This window comes from Anas platyrhynchos, chromosome 15 (genome assembly GCF_047663525.1).
Source record: "Anas platyrhynchos isolate ZD024472 breed Pekin duck chromosome 15, IASCAAS_PekinDuck_T2T, whole genome shotgun sequence".
Lineage (NCBI taxonomy): Eukaryota > Metazoa > Chordata > Aves > Anseriformes > Anatidae > Anas > Anas platyrhynchos.
In genome coordinates, this window is record NC_092601.1 from 11,693,016 (window position 1) to 11,710,860 (window position 17,845).

Here is a 17,845-nt window from a genome sequence, read left to right on the forward strand (position 1 = left end):
AAGGTGATGGTTTCCTCGAAGCAAAGCCTGTTGTAGGAAGTAGTTCAGCATCTCCTTCCCAGGTATGGGAAAGAATTCATGGCAACTGCTTATGCTGGAGCCTCTGTATGATTTTTAACTTCCCCTTAAGAGTTGCCCAAAATGCACCGGAACAAGTGCTGTTTTGCAAGTGTATTTTCTCCCAGGAGTCAGCTGCTTTCAGGTAGAGAGTCCAATTGAAAAGGCTATTGTGGAAGGTAAGGTTGCTTTAGAACAAGAAAATAAACAGATTAATAGGCATGATCTTATGAAGAATAATAGGTAACTGCAGGAAAACAGTGAAGTGGGTAACTAGAGACAATAACCTGAGCTGGGGCATAGAGGGGTTCCCCTGCAAGGAGGCCACTGTTACTACAGCAGGAATAGACAGAAGAGACGGTCACCTGGTCCTGCTCCACAACGAGAACTTCACCAAAACTTAGGGAACACTAGCTCCTGTAACGGATGGCACAGACAGTAACAAAATATGAGTTTTCCCACTATCTCTGTAACTTCCTGCAAGACACTGAGACTGCTTTGGACCCTAAAATTCTGAATACAACATATACAAATGTACTCTCGTACTTTGTACTCTTAAAGTCAGAGTGCAGGTTGTCTGGAAGACTGAATATTAGAAATTTCATTCAAACTGACATATACTGCACCCAATAAGCACATTATTGAAATTACCTTGCTTTCTATAATTTAGAAAGTCTAGATCCATGTATTTTGTGCTGCTATCCACAAAGCATTTAGCTCTATGTACAAATAACAGCTGCTTCTTGAAAATCAAACTGCACAGTTAAAACAAACAGGATGTTCAACAGTATTTGTTATTATATTGAAGATACTAATATTTAAGAAATCACTTTCAGAGTTAAGTTTCCCCTGGTCAAATTTGTTGGCATACCAGTAGTGTTTCTTCAAAGTAAGAAACCATTGCTTTGAACCACTCATTGAGTGTAAGAATGTGAAGATTTTACAGAATGCTAAAATCCTTCTGTATCACAACGATGCAGCTAAAAATAAGCCCATGAAATCAGCATTAAAAAAAAAAAATTGTAGGCATTGTCCACATATCTTCAGTCTTTGAGGGAGGCTGGCTCTTGACAGAAGAAAATATTGTAAAGGTTTCAAAAACTTACTGTTGAGCTCAAGTGAGGACCCAGCTCCACATAATCTGGAACAGCCAGCTGTAGATTTGTACTAAAAAGGCCTCATGTCAAATTTGTTGAACATGTCAAATTTTATTTCAAGTAAAAAAAATTGTGGGAAGTGAAATTTACCCATTTAATTTTCATTCTTTTTATTGCTTCAGAGTTCTAATCTTCAAATTTTATAGATCTAGATGTATATTTGTCTATGTACACTTTTTTGGTGGCAGCAGGCTGAAATCCAAGACCGATTCTTCTATGTTGTTTCAAGTCCATTGCTTTATCAAATTCCATCTTCAGAGCCTGCTGTAATTTTTCCTCCCCTTCCTTGTTCAGAGCCATGTTTGGTTTGTTTGTAGTTGCTGAGAGATCTTGGGTAGGTGCAGAGCCCTTTTTAAAACCACCCATCAGTCGAAGAAATTTCATTCCTCGCTCAGAACTTTGAAAAGCAGCTGTACTCCACTGGCCAATCTTTGTATTCTGTGAAACAAAACAAGACGAACACTAAAATACTACCTTGAGTAAGGAAGACAATTTCCAGTTGTGCACTGTGAGAACACAACCAGCCACCAGAAACTGACAGAGCTAACAATGCTAGCAGTCATTCATGTCTTGAAGGGTGTAATTAAAGAATGACATAACCATGCATGGGTGCATCTTCATTAGCTCATTTAACCTAGAGACAGAGTTTGATGCACTTTCAGAATCTCTTTTCCCTCTGTCTTTAGAAAACCTGACTTTTCTGCTCTCTGGGTAATATTCCCCTAACTCAGAGTGCCAGACCTTGTCCCACCATTTCTCTTACTTTAAGACAATTGTAAGTTTTACCTTTTTCTCACTTTCACGGTTAACTTTTCATCTTCCTACATAAGTAGCTGTTGCTTCTGCACTATTTTGTTGCATTAATTTAAGAGATGGTATTCCATCCGGCTCATATGCATCAAGGAACAATTGCATTCTCATCCCCCTAGTTAGCAATTATACTGCAAGGGTGCAAAAACTGAAGGTATACCCTTAACCAACAGGACTAAACATAATACTCTTAAAACCTCACCTCGATTGCAGTTTGTTCTTTCCATAACTCTGCCTCTCACTGTATTCTTTACCTATTTCACTCCAGCATTTTTTTCTTGCCTGTAGATATTGGCTCCTTTCTGAGACTATAGGTAACATCCAAGTAAAATCAGAATTCAACTACTTGTTTGTGTATAACCCAAGATACAGGGTACAATTTAGAAAGCTTATGAACTTTTGGCTTACCTAAGACCATGCTTCATTACCAAAGGATCTTATTTGACTTCTGAGCTATAGCTAGGAGCTATGCAGTCATTTGTAACTACTTTTGGCAAGAACTGCTACTCCCTTTTTTCTTTAAAATTGGGGGTGATATTAAATGGAAGAATGCTTGATCATTAATTAAGCAGACTGATCTGGATGCATCAAAGAAAAAAATGAATCTAGTGGTGTGTTTGTGAGCCTGAAATCCTTCCAACTGAACAGTTGTAGTTTGCATGAAACAGTCATTCTCCACTGGACAGCCAGCACAACACACAGCATGCTATACAACATTGCAGGCAAGCTGTGGCAGGTTTTATAAGTTATTGAAAGATACTCCAGCCCTATATTTCTATATCACAGGCCAGAATACTTCTCATAAAAGAAAGTTATCCCTAATACTTTTGATAAAAGAAAAAAAAGTTGCCATATAAGCCCCCGTCTGTGTCATGGAAGCACACACGTGATAGTCCTCTCTTTGGAATGGGAGACAGATACCTGCACAGATGCAGAAATCAAACCCTGTCAAACCCTGTAATTTTTTTAAGTGAACTGAGAGCAAACACTACACAAAACTTTTGCTGCAGCATTTCAGGCTCACTATGTGTGAAGCTCATGATTTAGTTTTCATAGCTTGTATTCTTCTATGTACTAATAAACAATAATATATTAGCCCAAAGAAAGGGGATCCCCTGCCAAAAAAAGTAATTTTTCCTCAGTGATTTCAGAGACTACTAGATTGCTGTGAGCTGTGCAACTGCAACTATCTGCCTCCCACTGCATAAGAATGTACATGAGTTATTTCTGGGATTTTGTTGAGGTCTTACTTTTTAGGCAAACTGGCACTCCTGGAGAACAGTTTTGCAGACAACTAAGAATCCTTAATTATTAGCAAAGCTTTCTCTCCTCCTGAATCTTATTACTTCTGCTGAACATTGTTGGAACAGCTACATTATTGTATGGCAAACCTGCCAGGAGGCAGGCACTGTAGGATGCAAAAACAAAGAATAAAGAATCATCTTTCAAAGAGGTGGAAGAAAGATGCAGAAGTTAGGAAAGTACTGCCTGTAGGTATCACAGACGCAGTGTCAGTTATCATCTCTCTCACCTTTCCATGTACATCCTCATTTCTGTGTCTGCAAATTCTCCCGGATAGCAATTCAGATAAAATTCAGTGACAGCTATGTCCGTGGCCTAGAATCATTTATATTTCACAGTAAGCAGAAAATGTTTTTGCAGCAATTCACCATGGCTAGTTCTCCAGAGGAACCAGAGAAAATGCTGCTTTTGAGGACTGATGATGGGAATCAGATCTCTGTACAATTCACACTGGAGTTTCACTGGTCAGCTCTCAGATTGCCTTAGTATTCGTTCCATACCATGACCTTACATTCAAGCATGTAATTTGTTCTATAGCATGACCTGAAATTTACAATCAAACTGTGGTGCCAAGCCACGTGCATGAGCTGCATAAAGAAAACTGTGCAATTTTCAGTATTTTTTTTCAGGAACTTGCTCTGGGACGCTGCTTCCATCAGATCAAGGTCTAAAATCATACATACCGTTTGCATTTTGGAACCATAAACTTCAGTTTTTCCAGATTCTCTATCAATTTCTTCTTGTAGAGCCTGCCGCCTCGCCTAGCATGCAGAAAAATCAATGAAAGTCACTGCCTTCAGTGTGTTTAATGACAATTTAATTCAAAGTAAAAAGACGAGGGAAGAATAATATGGTTACTTATCTTCAGTATTTTGCAAGGATACTTAAAAAGTTGCATGTGATCCCCTTTCACACGCAGCTTAAGAACTATGCTTTTTGTTGTGGTATTTTAAATGGACATTTTGTAGTATCAGGTATGTTTAATCTTCTAACTGCAGGTAACAGCTACACTGAAACTGACAACAGTGATGAGGCAGAGAAACCTGTATTTAACCAAATAAACTACTTAGAAGCTTCTGACATTGACTGGAGCTGTACATTTTGGATTTAACCCGTAAGAGGTAAAGCACATTTTAAGTAGAGCTCTACTTAGAGACATACTGGCATAGACCAGCAACAAAGCAGTATTTTTGTTACAAATTCTAGGTAGACCTTAAATACTTATTTGCTTTAAATCACACGTAATTAATACAGTGCATACCTTGTCTATATTAACTTCATCACAGTTTCCTTTTTTTTCCTGCACAATAGTTACATCATCACTATTTTCCTGTAAAATGGGAAAAAAAAAACAACTGTATGAATATTATCCATTCTTGTTAATTAGAATTTATACAAGAATAAACAGTAAAAATAGTAAGGAATGCAGTAGTATTACTTGGGGGGCCAGAAGAAATAGTCAGACCTAAGCTGGAAATGCCAACTGAACCTGTGCATTTCTTTGAGAAGGATTTTCTCTCAAAGAAAACTTTCACAACAGATTTTTTTTTAAGCAAAAAGGGTGGGGGACTTAAATTCACACATAAAAATGGACCTGCCAACATTACTGGTGCATATAGTAACATTTACAGACAGGGTCATTTCAAATTAAAGACTTTTGTAGGAGCTGAAATTGAAATAGGGGACAGAAAGGAGTGGAAAAAAAATTCAACCAGTAGTAAGATAATGGCCCCTCTAAATGCACGTGACAAGCTTGGATCATGTCGATCCCACTAGCCACTGCTCAAAATAAACAAAACCACTCGAGAGGCAGCTGGTTTGTACTTGTCTTGTACAAATGCAGAATAGGTGGTGGTCCTCAAGGAGCTTCCAGTCTGGAGAGTATGGGGAGAGGCATGACACGTACATAAACTTTCCCTGGCGATGGCAGCAAACAGCACAATAGTTCCACATTTGAGAGTGAGAAACAGGAACCTGATGTTAAAGACTGAGCAACTACAGCAGGAATGGATAGGCAGGATGGCAGGAGGTAAATCCACAAGCTGTTACTGGTAACTCTTCACCATAGCGCAGCCGTACAGCAGCTTGTGCTCCTAATGACTGGAGTTTTAAGATCACTGCCCTTGGTCTTTCTTTTCCAAATTTGTAGTAAGGATAAGATTGTTGGGCACCCAGTGTAATAGGTAAGTTTTAAGTCTAGGATAGCAGTAAATTAGAGCCATAAGCTTTAGACCAGCCTGGAAAAAGCGGCCAAAGGGAAGATCTATTGATACAGCTAACACAATAATCCAAGCATGAAATAGCCAGGGAACATTAAGACAAGGAAAAGATTTGTAACATACTTCTGTCAGCAGAACCTGCTGTTACGTTTTTGAGGGTTTACAGTTTTATTTAAAGCCATGAATGATTTACCTCATTTTCCAAGCTACCTTTTACACACTGATTTCACACACACTCACAAGTATATCCATTTACAGAAAGGAAAATACCGTCTGCAATGAGGAGAGCTTGCTCTCTTAACTGAAAAAAGAAAAAAACCAAAAACCTTCTAGATGGCCTGGTACTGTCTTTTCAGATCTCTTAATACAAGCAGGAAAACTGTCAAGACAAGATTCTGCAAACAGCTGCACTGGATTTTATTTTTTAATTTTTTTTAAAGCTGGAATGGTAAGTGGCAGACAAGCAAGAAGGATTGGTTTTCCCCCTTCCTTGCTAATTCACAGCATGTTTTTGACCTACTGAAGTTCACTGAAAGGCAAATATAAACCCCTGTTGGGGGATGTGCAGGTCTCTTCTTCCTCAAACTTCCTGGAAGGGGAGCATATTCACACATGGAAGGTTATGCTATCTGCAGCCAAAAAAAAAAAATCAAAGTAAACTGGACCCTTTAACACTGGATATGCATTTGTTGTATTTGTCATTTGACTCTCCTTGGACTCCCTAACAGTATGAAGTCTCTTAAACACAAGGCATGCCAGACGTCATGGTAGCACCTTTGCTGTGAAGTTAGGAGTGCTTTCTTAAAAGGGAGAAGATCCTGTGCAAGCACAGTAGTAATGTCCTTGTCAGAATGACCACCCAAGCCCCGCGCCTGCCAACCAAATGGACCAGTTTTTGCTCACTCTCACAGTTATTTCCTTCTAATGTCTACAGAAAAACTGAGAAGTTCAAGACCGCAGGCTGTTCCCACAGACATCAGTGGCAGTATTCATTCAAGTGAAAGAGGACTGAGCCTTGGATGCCCACGGCTGGCATATGTTCTCCTCCCACACACACTCTAGGCTGGTAGCCCAGTGTGCTTGTACAAGCTGCCCGTGTTGTTCTACAAGCAATGCAGTTACATCTACAAAATGAGGGAGCACTAACAATGACAAATAATTATTGGCAAAACATTTTCAGAAGCTGTCATCTCCGTTTTCATATTTTAACAAAGGGACTGAACGCCACCTGCTCCGTACTATCAACGCCACCTGCACACGTACCAGTGTGCTTGTACAAGCTGCCCGTGTTGTTCTACAAGCAATGCAGTTACATCTACAAAATGAGGGAGCACTAACAATGACAAATAATTATTGGCAAAACATTTTCAGAAGCTGTCATCTCCGTTTTCATATTTTAACAAAGGGACTGAACGCCACCTGCTCCGTACTATCAAGGTTTAGCACACAGCAGCCTGAGAAGTGATGACAGCACGTGACGAGTTCACTGTAGGTACAATCAATTCACATTCACTTTTCTCAAAAACTTCTGTATGTTAGCATACAGCAATCTTAGAGTTAACGTTGTGTATGTTATGTATTAACTGATGTGTTTTGTATTGTCTTTCTTTCTCTGGATTATTTCAGCCTCCTTACTTTGAGTTGCCCGTAATGGTATCCAATGGGGAAAACATGAATCTCTGACACGAAGCGGGTAGCATTCCACACACTCTTCATAAACTTGCTACTCTGCTTGCTGCAGAAGCCCAACAGAGGATTTTTCAAGGTATGCAGCAGTGTGTGTCATGCAGTGTACCCTAGAAAATGGTTCAGGACTGCGGCACAATTAAATGCAAGACTGACATGATCAGCCATTTATTGCAGTGGTGTCTTTTGGCCTGGCAGGAACCAGATTTCTCTAGAACAAATTAAATTACCTGGAGTTTGAAATCTTGAGAATTTCTCTAAAGTAGCTCTTATAATGTACCAAGCTGAATATGGGGAAGAGGAATAAAGAATGCATCACCCTACCCCCTTTCTCCTCAGTAGTTTGCAGGGCATTTGTTACATTTTCCATAATTAGATAGTACCATCAGGAAGGTCACTTATCATTTTAAGACTTATCTTGCCTCCACACACGTGAGCAGCTGCAAGAATCCAAGTAGTGTCCAACCATCTCAAAAAAAAAATGTAAATTTAATTAAAGGATATATCCCAGCGATAAAACCACCCTGACTTTTGAAAGCTCAAAAGGAGAAACCTAAGTTTAAAAAAAAAAAAAAAAAAAAAAAAAAAAGCATCTGCTAGTCTAGACATCTCGATGGTCTAAATTTTGGAAAACTTTGAAGAAACCCCTGTATTTCATATCTTTCATCTTTTAAATACATCAAACAGATCTGTTCTCCCCATTATTTCATCAGTTCCTCTCCATGTTTACTTCACCACAGAAATAGCAGTACTCAAGGATTCTTGGATGAGATTTCCTTTAACAGCCTGGATACAGTTCCATTTACCTTGAGTTAAATTCACACAGCTCTTAAAATCTATTTATTTCTAGTTTTGCATAGTTGTTTCTTTCCCCTCCAAATTATGAATGTGTTCTAGTTTTTGTTTAGTTTGTTCCCTAGTACTTTTTATCACAATTTAGACATCAATGCTCTGGGTCTACTCTATATTTAGGATTTTCTCTTAAGTTTCATCCAAGTTAGATAACACGTTTTGGCTAAAATTCCCCCCTTGGTTTCTAACACTATACAGTTCCAGTAGCAACAGCAGCAAAGTCTCAAGGAAAAGAGTCTGTCTAGGAGTTCGAGGTATTCATGCCACCACTTTTACATACCTGCTCTGGTATTCTGTTTTATATGATTGTTACCACTTTTTAAAGAGCTAATGAATGACACAAGGACATTTATAATTATATACCAGCATTCTTTCTGTTCCACTATTTGCTGTTAAGCGATTTATGTTATTTTGTATTTTCACAATTGAAACACTAAACTACTACAGCACTGGGCATAAAAAATAACTTTCCTGTTTCACAAATATTATGTGCTATAATCAATAGATTATCTGATGCTGTGTGCTGTTCCTAAAAACCCAGAGGAGGCCCCCATTGACCTTAGTGTAACAGTCAGAACAGCCTGCAAAATAGGGAACTGATGATGTAAGATGCTTTCAATTCCTTAGCAGGAGGGTGCAGATACCTTCTTTACAACTTACCGATGCCTCTTTTCCCATGTCTTCTCCTCTGATCTTTTTCTGTTTTATAGTTGCTTTTGAACCTGATTCTTCTGCAGAGTCCCGTAGTACTTTTTTTTCCCCTTTTTTGTCACAGGGCATGTGATTGGAATTGCATAATACTGTATCTACAATGTCCCTTGTGGCACATTCTGCTAGCTTCATTTTGGTCTCTTTGTTCTTTTTGTTGCTTTCTAATAGTGTTATTTTTTGGCTGTTAGATGCGTTGTCATTGCTTAAAGAAACTTTTGAGTAAGTAGTTTCCTTGTCCTTTTGAATCTTCTTTTTCTTCTTCTTCTTGGTTACTTCACTATTATCTTTGTTATTCTTCCAGCATTTTTTTCCAGACAGTTCTTCCTGCTCAGACTCAACTTCTTGCTTATCTTCACACATTAAGGAGAAAACATCTTTGCTTTTCTTGTTTTTCTTCTTCTTCTTGGTCTTTCTGATAATTTCAGAATTCTCAATAGTTTCTTCTTCCTCTTTATCCGTGAATGTAATTTCCTTTCTTTGTCTTTTTCTGAAGTCACTTAATGCAGTGGTTCTATCATGAACTCCACAGATATCCTGATTACCTGCTAGAGGTAAAAAGGAGTCAGGCTTCTTTTTCTTCTTCTTCCTCTTTTTTCTTCTCATACAACCTTCCTCATCACTCTGAGTAATATGTGTTCCACGACTTTCATCAATAACAGCTTTCTCTTCTGAAATGCATGTGTTTGTTTTTTTACAGTCTTTTTTAGAATGCTTATATGCATTGTCCTGGATGTCCTCTAATGCTGAAGAAAAAACATCTTTCTTCTTTTTTTTCTTAGTTACTTCACTACCCAGTTTCAAATTCAAAGTGACATTCTTTCTGCTTTTTTTGAAAAAAAGTTCATTTCCCTGAGTACCATCTGTATAATGATTTGAAAGCTCATCACTGCTGTGATTACTCTCCAGTGAGAAGGAGGCACGGCGTCGATCTTTTTTTCTCTTCTTTTTGAAAATCTTAATTTGTTCCTCCGATTCCTCTTGTTGTTCTACATCCAGATGGCCTTCTACATTCACAAAGCTTTCTGAACGTGTTTCTTTTGGTAATTCAGAGCCAACTTTCTTTTTTTTGTTTTTCTTCTTCAGATTTAATTGATCTAAACATTCATCTTCTTTTAAACTTTCCTTTTTCCTGGCCTTTGTTTTTGTCTCAAACCGGTCATCATCCCCTGCTTTAATGACACTTGGAATGCCTTTCTCAATGTTAATGATAGTCTGGCTCCCACTACGTTTCACTCTTTTATTTTTCTGTTCAGGTTCCTCGTGAATTTGTTTTTTCTTTCTCTTCACTGTCATTCTAAAAAATGAAATAGAGATGTTAGCGTACAGCTTCAACACAATGATGCAAATCCTAGCCTATTTTTATTCTGAAAGCATTCAGTATCTCTGACTGCAAACCTGGAAAAAAGCGTCAAGGATGATCTGCTTTCTGCAATGGCAGGAACCAGAACTGTCAGCAGCACTGAAACTATAGTTACTGGAGTGATGAAGGGGTGACTTTTTGTCGTAGTGATGTCCTAGTTAGTTTTGTTAACTTTTTATTTGTCTTTTTGACAGCTGCTGAGCATATTTTCACAGAAATATCTACCCTCCAGAAATCCTTCCTAACAAGATACATACATACATATGAAATCAATCAGTAAGTATAGTGAAGGTGGATTTCCACACCGGTATGACCTTTCATTTACACGTGTTGAACTTCTCATCACTTCATCTACCGCTTACTACCACAGGATTGTTTCAAACCACTGCAGCCATCACCTCGTACTTGTTCCTGCCTGCAGCTCCATGGCCTTGCTACCCCTTTCCTTTCTCGGGACACTCACACCTACGAACAGGTTAGAGCAGAGACGCCTTTGGGGCCCACGTGCAACACTCCCTCCCTTTGCCGAAAGCCCTATTTATGCCTGTTTGCATCCCATCTTTTAACCAATAATTAATCCACAGGATTTCCTGAGGTGCCCCTTGTCGAGCTTTTTTAATGACCCGGTGCTGAGGGGCGCACCGCACCCGAGTGCTGCGCCCCCCCCCCCCGCCTAACCCCATTTTATTTGACCCACCCCCCCGGCACCGCGTGCTTCCCAGCGCGGGGGGCGGCTAACCCGCCTCCAGCTCCTGGTTTCAGGCGATTTCACCCGGCCGCCCCCCTTCCGAGCCCCTCGCACGCCCCGCAGGCACACAGGAGCCCTCGGCGCGGAGGCCTCCGCTCACCTGCCGCGGCCCATGTGCAGCGCCCGCCGCCCCGGAAGGGGAACGGGAGCCGGGCCCGGGGCCGCCTCCCGCCGCGGGTAATGGCGGAGGGGTTGCCGTGGCGACGCGGCGCGGCATGGCGGCGGGCGGGCGGGCGCTCAGCCTGTGGCAGCAGCTGTGCGCAGGTGGGCGCCGCTCCTCTCAGCCGGGCCTGCCCGCTGTGTTATGCTGTGTTACGGTGTCCTGCTGGGCGGCCACACCGGCACCGGCTCGGTTCGGGTCAGCTCCGCAGCCCCGCGGCCGCTCCGTGGCGGCAGGGACAGGGGCGCGGGCAGGCTCCCTGAGGCCGGCCCCGAGCTCTGCTGAGGGGCAGGGCAGCAGAGCCGGCCCCGGGCAGGCAGCCTCTGGCCTCAGGAAGCCCTTCTGCTAAACTCTGTCCAGCCTAAAAAAGCCCTTTTTGCTAAATTCTCTCCTGCCCCACAAAGCCTTTTCTGGCAGCTGAGAGCAAGTTCAAATGTGTTTTTACTCAGGAGCATTAACGTTATTTTGATGGCCAGCATCTTTCAGAAATGTAATCTTGGTGCCTGCTTCTGTCCTGTGCTGCCTGTAGGGCCCGAAGTATTAGTGCAGGCCTAAGGAAGCAATAACAACATTGCCTCTGTTTGGCGAGGCGGTAATCTGCTCCACAAATGAATCCAGTGCTGTGCTTTGTGGTGACAAGGGAGTTAGATTACTGCCTTGGGAAAGCAAGAGAGACGACAGGATTATTGCTATTATCATTGGTATTCAGCAAAGGCAAAACTCACGTTATTACAACCTGATTCTAATAATAGTCTTGGTCTTTTTCCCAAACCTGAGGTGACTGAAAATGTTGAGGAGCTGAGACTCCACCTCTGTTGTTCTGTGGTGTCCAAATGATGTTTTCTTCCGTAGTGCTTTGCAAAGCCTTAAAGTAGGTATTTCACGTAAAAATGGCCATTTGTTATGTAGTAATAAAATTTCTTTTCTAATGTGACTCAGCTGAGGCATCTGCACTACCTACAGAAGTGATGATGCCAGTAAATCTCATAATTAAAATGGTGGAGTGGTAAACCTGCTGTTTTGCCTGTAAGAGTCTTCTGTCTTCTGTTTTTGTGTAATCTGTATGTGGTGGCTTTTTTTTCTTTTCTTTTCATATCAGGTCCATTGGCCTTCTCTGTTCTTTTTCTTATCCTGATTCACTCTAACGTAAGTGGATCATGTACTGCTTTTGCATTGTTTTTTGCAAGTGGAGAGAATAGAACTTAGCAATGTCCTGGGCATTTCATTGCTTATAGATGAAGTTGAAAAGCAGTACTATATACTAGTAAAACTGATGATTAATGCCATGAAAGCATCTGCATTTTACTTTTATTAAAATATCCTAAATTATTATTTTGGTCAAAACTATTTTTCCCAATAGAGGGTTATTTTATCACTTAGAACCTTGAACTTGAATTAAAGCCAAGGCAAGAGGCTTTAAAGTTCTCCCTTGTTTAAACACTTTAGATTCCCTATTAAAAAAATACTGATGTTTATTGTTTCAAACTAGCATAAATACCTCTAGAAAGTAATACTTATTTAGAATAAAAATAAGTGTTTTTAAAGTCTCTTGGATAAATGCTGTGCTTCTTTTTACTCAGAGTATGAAGCAGAACAGCCTCTGTGTCCAGATATTCCTGAATCAAAACGACAATCTGTGAGTATAGTTCTATTAAAAACGTTCATAGGGCCTCCTGTTTTAAATAACTAAATGGGAAAATTAGGTACCCGCAGAGTAGTCTTATTCATAAAATGAAAACAAAACTACATTTTGTAAACAACTTTTGTGAATTAACAAATGCAATATTCCAAATCATTGCTTTTATTTAAAGCAGCTTGGGTACTGCTGTCCTAAAATTAGATTACCAGCTGTGTTTGGTTTGTACGGCTCACTGTCTTTTTGCTACGACTGTCTGCTTTGCAGGCAGGAGTCAGAAGTATGCAAGGATCTCTTTCTGGTGGTGTCACAAGCAGACTGAGTTGTGAGATATGCAAAAGAGGAGTAAGCATAGCGAAGGAGTTAATGCCCCACTTTCACATACATAATAGAGCACTATTATGTGGACACTGTACTCAGCAGAATTAAACTTGATCACACTTGGTCGAAGTCTAATTTTGACCAAGTAAAATCAGTCTAGGAAAACTTGGTTGGCAGACAGAAGCAGTATGTAATTTAAGAAGGACAAACCCATTTATCTCTTTGTCCCCAGCATTTCTATGGGCAGGAAAGTTAATTATTTTGAGCATCACATATCATTTAAACTAGCTATCTTTTAGATGCTTTATCTTATTACACTGCATTTAGTTTATTTTGTTATTTTAAAAATCAAGACCTTGTAGTTAAACTTGTCTGACCCTTGGTAGGTTTAGACCTTTATATAATGTATCCTGTTTCCCTAAGTGAAACGAACTTTCATCACAGGACATTATTAAATTGGAATGGTGAACTCTGTTTGGGACATTTATTAGTCTGGGCATAATTTATTGATGTATTTGCGCATTTAACGTCAAAATGTAATAGTATATCTTTTTATGTTTATGTGTACTTTTTTAATTTCCAAAAGGATCATTTTATGAACTTTGTATATGGTAATGTATGTAATATGGCAGTCATTGACATGCAGAGTATAATAAGCTTGGTGGCCCGATGGCATAGTTTTCACAACACGTTTTCATACCAAATGTAATGCTAGTGCATTCTTGGGTATAATAGGAGGTATCTGAATTTCTGTGACAGTTCACTGTCTATAAGAGTACTCTTCTGGCTCACTGTAACAGTCCGTGTGTTCCTAAAAACAGAAGTAAAATGGTGAACTATCTTTTCTCATGGTGTCTATAATTGGTTCTGCATGGGGAAATTTAAGATTTGAATTTGCATCTGCTCTGAATTTGTCTGCTTGTGCTTTGTTTAAAAAGAAAGTTTATTTTCTTTAAAAGGTGCATGTCATGACTTCTGAACAATATAGAAACAAATATTTAAGCATCTGAATGGAAAAATAGTTATTCAGAAAACATTGCCAATTTTAATTTTCCAAAAATTACTATTTTATATAATGGATAAATTATTTTTTAAACTATGATACCTCAACAACTTCTTTTAAAAACATTCACGTACCTTCTGTTAGGTTTGGATGTTTTTTATTGAAATGGAAGCTACAAAAGAAGTGATTTTTTTAAGTATGCAGAAAATACTGAAATAACTTAATATTTGGTTTAGAAATTAGAACTTTTTTTTTTTTTTTTTTTTATTAACTGAATGACCTTATATAGTTCTTCCTGTTGAATTGGTTCTATGTTTTTTTACAGTTTGATTGTGGTATTCTTATAGGCTACATTTATCTTGCATTTTTCTTGAACAGGTGTCTTTGGAAGCAGGAATGCTGCAGCCATTATGTATGGAACAATTTTACTCAGCCCCTGCAGCTGATACTGTTGTCCAACAGTTGCTTCCCGGTCCCGAGGCAGCCCCCCTTCCAGAACCACCTGATCCAAAAACGTGTAAGTAGGAATGCGTCATCTTGAACTCTGCTGTGAATATTTTTCTTGCATTTGACAAGGATTTGTCATTTGTTGCACTGAAAGTGTTAACAGCTACAAAACCTTTTCTGAAATGGAATTGCGCCGGAGGGAACCGGCTTGAGCTCTTTGTCAGTGGAAGAAAGCCCAAATGAGATGGTACGCATTTGAAATCTGTAACAGTGTCTAGCTGTTAAGGTAGTTCTACTCTCTTCTGATAAACTGACTTTTTATTTGGCCACTTAAATGAGAGAAAGACAAACGTTTCTGCCTCTAAATTAATAATGAAAAACTAGCATCAATAGACTAAACAGGTAATTAAATCTGAAAACTGCTTTCAAAATATCTTTGCCCAATTGATTACAAACCAGACATAACTGATTTGAGTAAAAACAACTCTAAAGTTCTGTTCTTCCATTTTTAACAATTTCTATGTATATTTTTATCAAATTATGAAGTAGTAATGTCACTTTTATTATGCATTTTAGCCCTACATTTGTCTTTTTTTTTCCTTCACCTTTTCCCATCACTTTCTCATTCTGTGTTTCATCTCTTCCATTCATTCTTGCCCATTAGGAATTCCTGTTGCTATTCAGGAACAGTGTTACCCTCAGGTTTTGTATATGTAGCGTCCTTCCAATTGTGAACATTTTCTGGCAGTATATGAACCAATTAAAAATATGAAGCAGAGGAAGAAATTCAGTGTTTCGTGTATTGCCAGAAGAGGAAGGTTGCATGACTTAATCTTAACTGCACACACTAAAACCTGAGTACTTACTGAATTGCAGGCAGTCTGGCTATAAATTGAGGACAATGCTTAGGCCAGTAAGCCAACTCTGCCTCTCTGAGATCCTAGCAGGTTCTATTTTGTTTCTGAGAGGATGGCTCGTACTGCTTTCTACAGGGTCATGCTCTCTGTTCCCTCAGGCCCAGTAAACTTCAGTTCCTCACCTGTGGTATTTTCATTTTAAGGGATAGATTTAAACCAGTTTATAAGTTGATGGTGAAAAGTCTTGTTAGGGAAGATGGGAATGTGGGGAAAAGCTAAGAAAGAAACACAGCTTGAGTCTCTTGGGAAGTGTTTAACTACTAGCCTGTATGTCGAACATGTACAATAGCACTGCTGATTTTTGTTTTGTTTTGGTTGTTTTTGTGATGCCAACTGGAGCTGCCTTCTTTTGCATGGAACTCAGTGATGACAACGTGCATGAGCACTTAGGAAACATGGCAAGTAGACCTCGGTGTAAGAGCAGTGCAGTCATATGAGAGGTGCCAACCTAGACAGACCTTTGACTGTGGCAAAATTGGGTATATGGAGAAATGTTCAAATTTCTGAAGGATCTGGGTAGGAAGTAGTTATGAGAAAGAAGTCACAGCACCACTAAAATACAACCTTTTTTCCCTCTGTCTAGAAAGTGAATTTTACAACCAACTGTATTACTGCAGATTGCAAAGGGCATGAGTAGAGATACCCAGAGAGGTTTAGCTGTAATGGCACTGAGTTTAGCATAGGCTCTTTTACTTTTCTTCCTGTCGGGGTAAATTAGTCTGCATTCCTCCTCATTTTCTATGCTAAGCTGCTTCTGGCATCTGAGTTTACTCATTTAAAACTAGTCTGACATCTCTGAGGCATGCTGTAGTTTGAAGTGTTAATGTACCTTTGGTTTGAAATTTGCTCAAGTTTATGTGTTCTTGGCTGAAGGAAAGGGAAGACAGATCTGTGGCTGCATCTAAACTGAAAGAATCTGTGCTTAGTTCAAGCTGCAATGGTATTGATAAAATGACTGATACTTGATTTATGCTATCTAATGTGTGTCTTTTTGTGATATCTGAGTGCTTCCCTCTAAGTGAAAGATGTGCTGTTTTGCTCAGGTTCTCCTCGAGAATACTTAGAGTATTACATCTTTCCAGTGCTCTTACCCGGACTGGCTGAACTTCTACATCAAGCAAAGAAGGAAAAGTGTTTTGAGGTTAGTTCTTAGTTTTCAGTTCAGATCGATATCAGGAAGTCACAGCCTTTTATTTCACAGGCTGTATTTCTTTATTTAGTCTTTTACAAGAAAACCGATGACAATAATATGAAATAACATATCGAGAGTTGTTTCGGATCTTGCTAGCCTGGAATGTTCTTTTGTCTGGTAATTTAGAACACATTGCATACTCACCACACTTGGTCATTATGCCAATCTCTAGCTTGCATCTAATTCTCCTTAAATATTCAGTTACATCTAGCATAAGTAGTGTGATATTCCAGACAAACAGGCTTCCTTTCAGACTTGTACATGTCACTCGTATGAGAGTGATGTAAAGAACTTGAATTTTACTTAACTGAGTAATGAAATGAACTGTGTTATTTTTTCTGGTCTAACATCCTAAGATAGGTGTATTTTCTATTTTAGCTTTATAATTCTATATAAATTCTATTTAAGTGGAAAGCAGAGCATCATTAATGAGCTTATACAAATTGTACTTACAAAAAAATCCTAATCTTCTGTATGTTGTTACAAATTTGTTTGTGTGTGTGTGTAAACATATCTAAAGACATTCTTAATTGTATGTTGGGAATGCGTAAAAATACATGAGAACTGATACAAGATAAAGCTCACTGTATCAGCATAACTTAACTCGGTAATAGATTAGGAACTGGTAGTTGTGGGGTTTGCATCATTTCAACTATTTTCTCTAACTGTGGAAGTAATTTTTTTTCTATTCGTTTCTTACTTTCTGTTTGTCATGAACACTTTTAATTGTAAGGCTTTGCTCCTCTATGTTTTTATGCCCAACTGAATCTCTTCTTACTTGCTTCATAATATAAAGAGCAATTAACATAATTGACAATGAAAGTATCTTCCTTTTTGTACATGATGCATATCTGAGGAAAACAGTCTGTGCTGTTGGGGTTATAGATCAAAATGAAAGCTATGTGATTTTGTGTGGGTTACTAATCATCTTAGGTCTCAGTCTACCTCCGCTCCAACCACTGGCATATTCCTGTTACAGGCTTATATATATATATATGGCAATAGACATCATGGAAAAATGACTTGTAAAAATTACATATGTACAGTTTGACACTGACTTACATGTGCTTGGCACAGCCAAAAAGTCACAAGTTCACTTACCAAAATTCACTTAACCATGCTAGAATGAACACCTCAAACTTGCATTTCAAATCCAATTCTATATTTTTAATGAAAGTATGTTATTTCCATTTTTGCTTAGTCTTCACAAGATTTGTGTCTATAACTGATTGCTTTATAGATGATTGTATATCTATTTATAATTTGT

General features: G+C 38.9%; 2 protein-coding genes across 6 annotated transcripts in view; one reads left to right on the forward strand and one right to left on the reverse strand.

Moving 5' to 3' along the window:
• Window positions 1-1,245: 1,245 nt before the first annotated feature.
• On the reverse strand, window positions 1,246-11,133 carry KNOP1 (lysine rich nucleolar protein 1). 2 transcript variants are annotated; one of them, XM_027468804.3, is made up of 5 exons: window positions 11,003-11,133; window positions 8,744-10,088; window positions 4,588-4,656; window positions 4,010-4,087; window positions 1,246-1,652 (listed from the first exon to the last, which is right to left on the reverse strand). In XM_027468804.3, exons 1-5 carry the CDS (start codon window positions 11,014-11,016, stop codon window positions 1,341-1,343), a joined length of 1,818 nt encoding a protein of 605 aa, XP_027324605.3. In that variant the 5' UTR covers window positions 11,017-11,133; the 3' UTR covers window positions 1,246-1,340. The 2 variants fall into 2 exon arrangements, with proteins under 2 accessions (XP_027324605.3, XP_071880244.1); XM_072024143.1 differs by having other exon boundaries at window positions 10,894-11,009.
• The window catches only part of IQCK (IQ motif containing K), a 59,077-nt gene continuing 47,262 nt past the window's right edge, over window positions 6,031-17,845 (forward strand). Inside the window, exons 1-6 of one of the 4 annotated variants that reach the window (XM_038186781.2) lie at window positions 6,031-7,033; window positions 7,172-7,310; window positions 10,349-10,629; window positions 12,643-12,698; window positions 14,401-14,539; window positions 16,430-16,527. In XM_038186781.2, coding sequence (XP_038042709.2) covers window positions 10,464-10,629; window positions 12,643-12,698; window positions 14,401-14,539; window positions 16,430-16,527 — 459 coding nt within the window. In that variant the 5' untranslated portion in view covers window positions 6,031-7,033; window positions 7,172-7,310; window positions 10,349-10,463. Of the gene's footprint in view, window positions 7,034-7,171; window positions 7,311-10,197; window positions 10,630-11,083; window positions 11,167-11,275; window positions 11,934-12,642; window positions 12,699-14,400; window positions 14,540-16,429; window positions 16,528-17,845 lie in introns of those variants that run through there. The other 3 variants (XM_072024144.1, XM_072024145.1, XM_072024146.1) reach the window with 3 other exon arrangements.

Excerpts from the sequence above, each read along its gene's own strand:
- KNOP1 (XM_027468804.3), bottom strand. Across the intron at positions 4,657-8,743 it reads ACATGGGAAAAGAGGCATCG|GAAAATAGTGATGATGTAAC; the intron begins GTAAGTTGTAAA and ends CCCATTTTACAG. Across the intron at positions 1,653-4,009 it reads ATGGTTCCAAAATGCAAACG|AATACAAAGATTGGCCAGTG; the intron begins GTATGTATGATT and ends TTTGTTTCACAG.